Source organism: Dipodomys ordii, unplaced genomic scaffold (assembly GCF_000151885.1).
Source record: "Dipodomys ordii isolate 6190 unplaced genomic scaffold, Dord_2.0 Scaffold29, whole genome shotgun sequence".
NCBI classification, from domain to species: Eukaryota; Metazoa; Chordata; class Mammalia; order Rodentia; family Heteromyidae; genus Dipodomys; species Dipodomys ordii.
The window spans coordinates 6369712-6374332 of record NW_012267245.1 but is presented as its reverse complement, the minus strand read 5'-3'; the positions used below and the strand labels follow the sequence as shown (position 1 = coordinate 6374332).

The window sequence follows — 4621 nt, the reverse complement described above, 5'->3', positions numbered from 1 at the left end:
GTAGAGCGCTTGCCTTGCATGCCTGAGGCCCTGGGTTCGATTCCTCAGCACCACATAAGCAAAAAGAAAAAAGCCGGAAGTGGCGCTGTGGCTTATATGATAGAAAACTGGCTTCAAGGCAGTGTTAACAGATTACAGCTCACGCCTTTAATCCTAGCTACTCAGGAGGCTGAGATCTGAGGATCATGGTTCAAAGCCAGCCTGGGCAGGAAATTCCATGAGACTCTCACCTCCAATGAAACACCAGAAATGGTCTCTTGACTAGTTTCAGAAACATAACCCACCAAATATGCATAAAGACCTGAGTTTCCTATGGTATCATCATTAAGTATTCCAGGGTGATTGTCAGTTTCTTTTCTTTTACAGTTGACATCCTGCTGAAGGCTGTGGGCGACACCCCTATAATGAAAACCAAGAAGTGGGCCGTAGAGCGAACCCGGACCATCCAGGGCCTCATTGACTTCATCAAAAAGTTCCTTAAACTGGTGGCCTCGGAGCAGTTGGTAGGAAGCCAGGGTGACAGCCTTGCTGCGCGGGGTCACAGTGCTTCTGGGAGACAGGGACTAGCACAGAAACACCAGTGCCTAGTGGGAGCCCTGCACAGCGGGGGCTGCGCTGCGGCTTCACAGCGGTTCCCGGGGACAGGGAATAGCAGTGCAGAATCACAGGTGGAAAGCTACACACACACACACACACCAGCACCAGCGCTGTGACTCACTGCCATCCCAGCATTGCTTTTGTCCCATTTGTCCCAAGATGGGCAGTTCATTCAAGAGACACGCTTGTGCGCCTCACACTCAGCGTTGGAATAAACAGCTCCCGAGGCAGCTCCGGCCTTGAGGGTTAAGATTCTGAATGCCATGGTCTGTCCTAGGGCATTTGGCTTCCGGAGCTGGAGCGGCCACGTAGTCCTATCACTTCACAGTGGGAGCGTGGTCTAAGAAGCGCCTTGGGCGTTTCTGTTGTTGGATGATTGTCAAAGTAAACTTAGCAAAACTAACGTGGATGTGGTGTATAATTTTGAGGCCAGCATCTGTTCAAGTCCCTTGCTGGCTCAACGCCACGATGGCTTCGGTGTCTGTTGAGTGCTGTACCAATGCTGTCTGACAGGCAGCTTCACCAGCGGGCGGGTCACAGGCTTGAACAGCATTACCACAGCTGGCACATGAGGGCGCAGTTGGGATGTGTGCCCATGCCGGGAGACGTACCTGCTGCGTGCACACACAGAGTGAGGACAGAAAATGAACCCATCTGTTAGGTGGGATATGTTAGAAATCCTTTTTGTGAGTGAGGAGCGAGAAACTGAAACTCATCCAAGAGTTGGTAAGTGGCTCTCAAAAACCAGACTGACGGTAAATGCAAACGGAAGTAGTCAGCAGGTGCCAGTGTCTTATACCTCTAGTCCTAGCTACTCATGAGGCGGAGGTGTGGAGATCTCGATTTCATATTGTAAGCCAGTTGTAAGAACTTGTGTTACTTGTATTCCTTTGGAGGGAAGATGTGATCTTCACCAAACTTCATAGTTGGTGGGGTGGAAATGAAGGAAAATAGTTTGAAATCACAGAACATGACACTTGATTGGTTTTGTCTTTCTCTGCCGTGCAGTTTATCTATGTGAACCAGTCCTTCGCTCCTTCCCCAGACCAGGAAGTTGGAACCCTGTATGAGGTGAGCAGCCGTGTGGGGGCTGGCGTGCAGTCAGGAGTCCTTGAACAACTGCCCTTGCACGCTGCTGCGTCCCTAACATCCTGAACATTGTGGGAAGTAAATTCTGTCCTGATTGAAAAGCCAGAGTGAGACTCCAGGGGCTCAGAGTGTCCTTTGCCTCTGATTTTGTCTGCATTGGTCCTGTCTGTAATGCAGACTGCCTCCACGAAATTGAGTGGAACTACATTCAGAAAACTTGGTTCCACCTTGTTCTTTGACGGCAGGAGTCACTAGTGTATACACACAGTGACCTACATTGCCATCAGCACCAGCCGCTCATACCAAGTCAGTCTGGTGAACATCAGCACTTAAGTTATTGGTAAGTGTGGCATAGAAACAGCCGTGTGATGGGGTAAGAAGTTGAAAGGGCTGGCACCAGTCAGGATGCAAGTATTCATAAACCGCAGCTCCTCGGCACCACTGCTGAGACATAATCCAAAATGGAAATGAAAAGAAACAGGCACATTTTCAAGAAATGGCCATAAATCCATGGGTGTCCGTGGTGTGGAGAACTTTTTCCCTTTTTTGTTTTCGTTTTGGTCAGTCGTGGGGCCTGAACTCTGGGCCTGGGCGCTGTCCCTCAGCTCTTCAGCTCAAGGCTAGAGCTCTACCACTTGAGCCACAGCGCCACTTCCGGCCTTTTCTGCTTATGTGGTGCTGAGGAATTGAACCCAGGGGCTCAGGCATGCAAGGCAAGCGCTCTACCACTGAGCCACCTTCCAGGCCCAGAACATTTCTTTATATGATGATGTTTCTCCTCTCAGTGTTTCGGCAGTGACGGTAAACTGGTTCTGCACTATTGCAAGTCTCAGGCCTGGGGCTGAGCCACGGCAGAAGCCGCTTCCTACAACTTGAGATGAGATGGTTTGCAGAGGACCCGGCATGCACCTGCTGTGACTCCTGCTCAGGCACAACGGCATCCATGGAGAGAGTGGGGGTACCCCAGGTGCAGTCGGATACTGGTGCACTCACTAATCCCCAAGGACAGGCTCCATTCAGCCCCGCCTCCCACCCGGCACTCCTGCTGATGCAGAGCTGCCTGGGGAAACTGTGGAAGAGTCGCACTAGGGCTCACCATGACTGAGTGTTCACTTGTACCATTGTTATTATTCATAGTAAATGTTTACTCGCTAAAGAGGTTGTTGGAACTTCGATTTGTTTAGAATTCGGGGGTATTTACGCATTGTCTCTTATTCCCCATATAAACAAGTTGCTTGGGCCTCTCCTGGCTAAGTCTCTCCGTAGCCCAGCAGGGGGCAGCAGAGCCTTGGGAAAGGTTTGACACCTGGGCAGATGGCAGGGGAAAGGCTCCGCCCACTAAATTCTAGCTAACCAGTCAACAGCAGATGTGTCAACAAAGCAGAAGACTTGGCGAATGTGGACAGTGGACAGTGTGTTGGAAAACAGGTCATTTTACGAGTTCTGGACACCTGAATCAGGGCTCTTCTCCTGAGGTAAGATCCTTGAGTCAGTACAATGTCACTGTCCCAATCTCAGGGAGCCAGTCTCTCACCACGAGGGAAGGTTTGATCGTGTATTTTACAAACTGAAAAGAGCATAATGTTTTGTTTCATGCGTGTCTTGTGCCATGACCAAGAGGAACATTTTCACTAATGCTTTCATTTGTGTTGTATTTGTTATGCCATACTTTCTGGAAAGCGTTGCTGTCAAAGCCAGGCATGGTAGCATACTCTTGTAAAATCTCAGCACTTTGAAGGCTTGTGACAGCAAGGGTCAGGGTTTGAGGCTGCCCTGCCCTTCACTGCGTAGCATAGCAGGACCCTACCTCAAAAACAGGAAAAGCATCCCAGTCAGTGGAATGGAATGTCCAGACAGGATCTGAGGCATGAAGTAGAATTCAAAGAGGGCCTGAACTCGACTTACATTCCTTAAACCTTAGAGCAGGCCTTGTGACTGCTATTCACCTCTGAGTTAGCATTAGGAGGTACTCAGTAAAACTTGACACTGAAGAAATTGCTGTTGCGTGTGAATTCTCCATTTCCCCTCTGTCAGTGTCCCTGGGTAGTAAATTAGTGGACTCATAGTGACTGACTCAGTTGTGCAGTGTTAAGACTACAAAAACAAGTTGCTGGGCGTCAGTGGCTCACGCACGTAATCTTAATTACTCAGGAGACAGATCTGAGATTCACAGATCAAAGCCAGCCCAGGCACAGAAAGCCATGAAAAACTTACCCCACTGAACCACCAAAAAGCCAGAAATGGAGCTGTGGTCCCTAGCAGTAAAGCATTAGCCTTGAGCAGAAAAGCTCAGACACAGCACCTTCAACTCAGGAGTTCAAGCCCCAGAACCAGCACACACAAAAGCCAAATGTCAATTACAGAAAAAAACCTGTTGTCTTAGTTCATTAGAGGAGGGAAAGTAGAGTTGCCAAAACAGGTTGAATTTATGTTCACTGCTAATGTTTTAGATAGTAAACACAATTTAAAAATTCATTATTCTCATCCAGACAACTTACTAGCTTATTAAATCTACAGTTAACTAAATATGTATACCTTATTTCTTCCTTCCCTAATGGCCTTGGTGTCAATAATGCCCTGCTTTTCCCCTATTCTACAAGAAAAGGACCTACAGCACATGAGGCATACATGATACTAGAATAACCTACTCCCGGCTCTCAAAAGTAAGCAAAGATTTCCTAACCGCCTCCCCCTCCTTTAAGTCACTTGGTAGGGGTGTTTATCTGTAATCAAGATAAGTTTGTCAGCTAGTGGAGTCTGCTTTCTAGGGGGTTTTTTTGGCCGTAAATGGACTTTATATGTCACATTTTCTTTTTTTTTTCCTTTTTTTTTGGGGGGGGTCCGGTCGTAGGGCCTGAACTCTGGGCCTGGGCACTGTCCCTCAGCTCAAGGCTAGCGCTCTACCACTTGAGCCACAGCACCACTTGCAGCTTTT

At 48.5% G+C, this 4621-nt stretch overlaps 1 protein-coding gene across 1 annotated transcript in view; it reads left to right on the top strand.

Moving 5' to 3' along the window:
- Atg12 (autophagy related 12) overlaps positions 1 to 2926 on the top strand; it is an 8483-nt gene extending 5557 nt beyond the window's left edge. Inside the window, exons 2-4 of the mRNA XM_013016013.1 lie at positions 307 to 503; positions 1606 to 1668; positions 2472 to 2926. Of these exons, the coding sequence (XP_012871467.1) occupies positions 307 to 503; positions 1606 to 1668; positions 2472 to 2531 (320 nt within the window). The 3' untranslated portion in view covers positions 2532 to 2926. The remainder of the gene's footprint in view (positions 1 to 306; positions 504 to 1605; positions 1669 to 2471) is intronic.
- The last annotated feature ends 1695 nt before the right edge of the window (positions 2927 to 4621 follow it).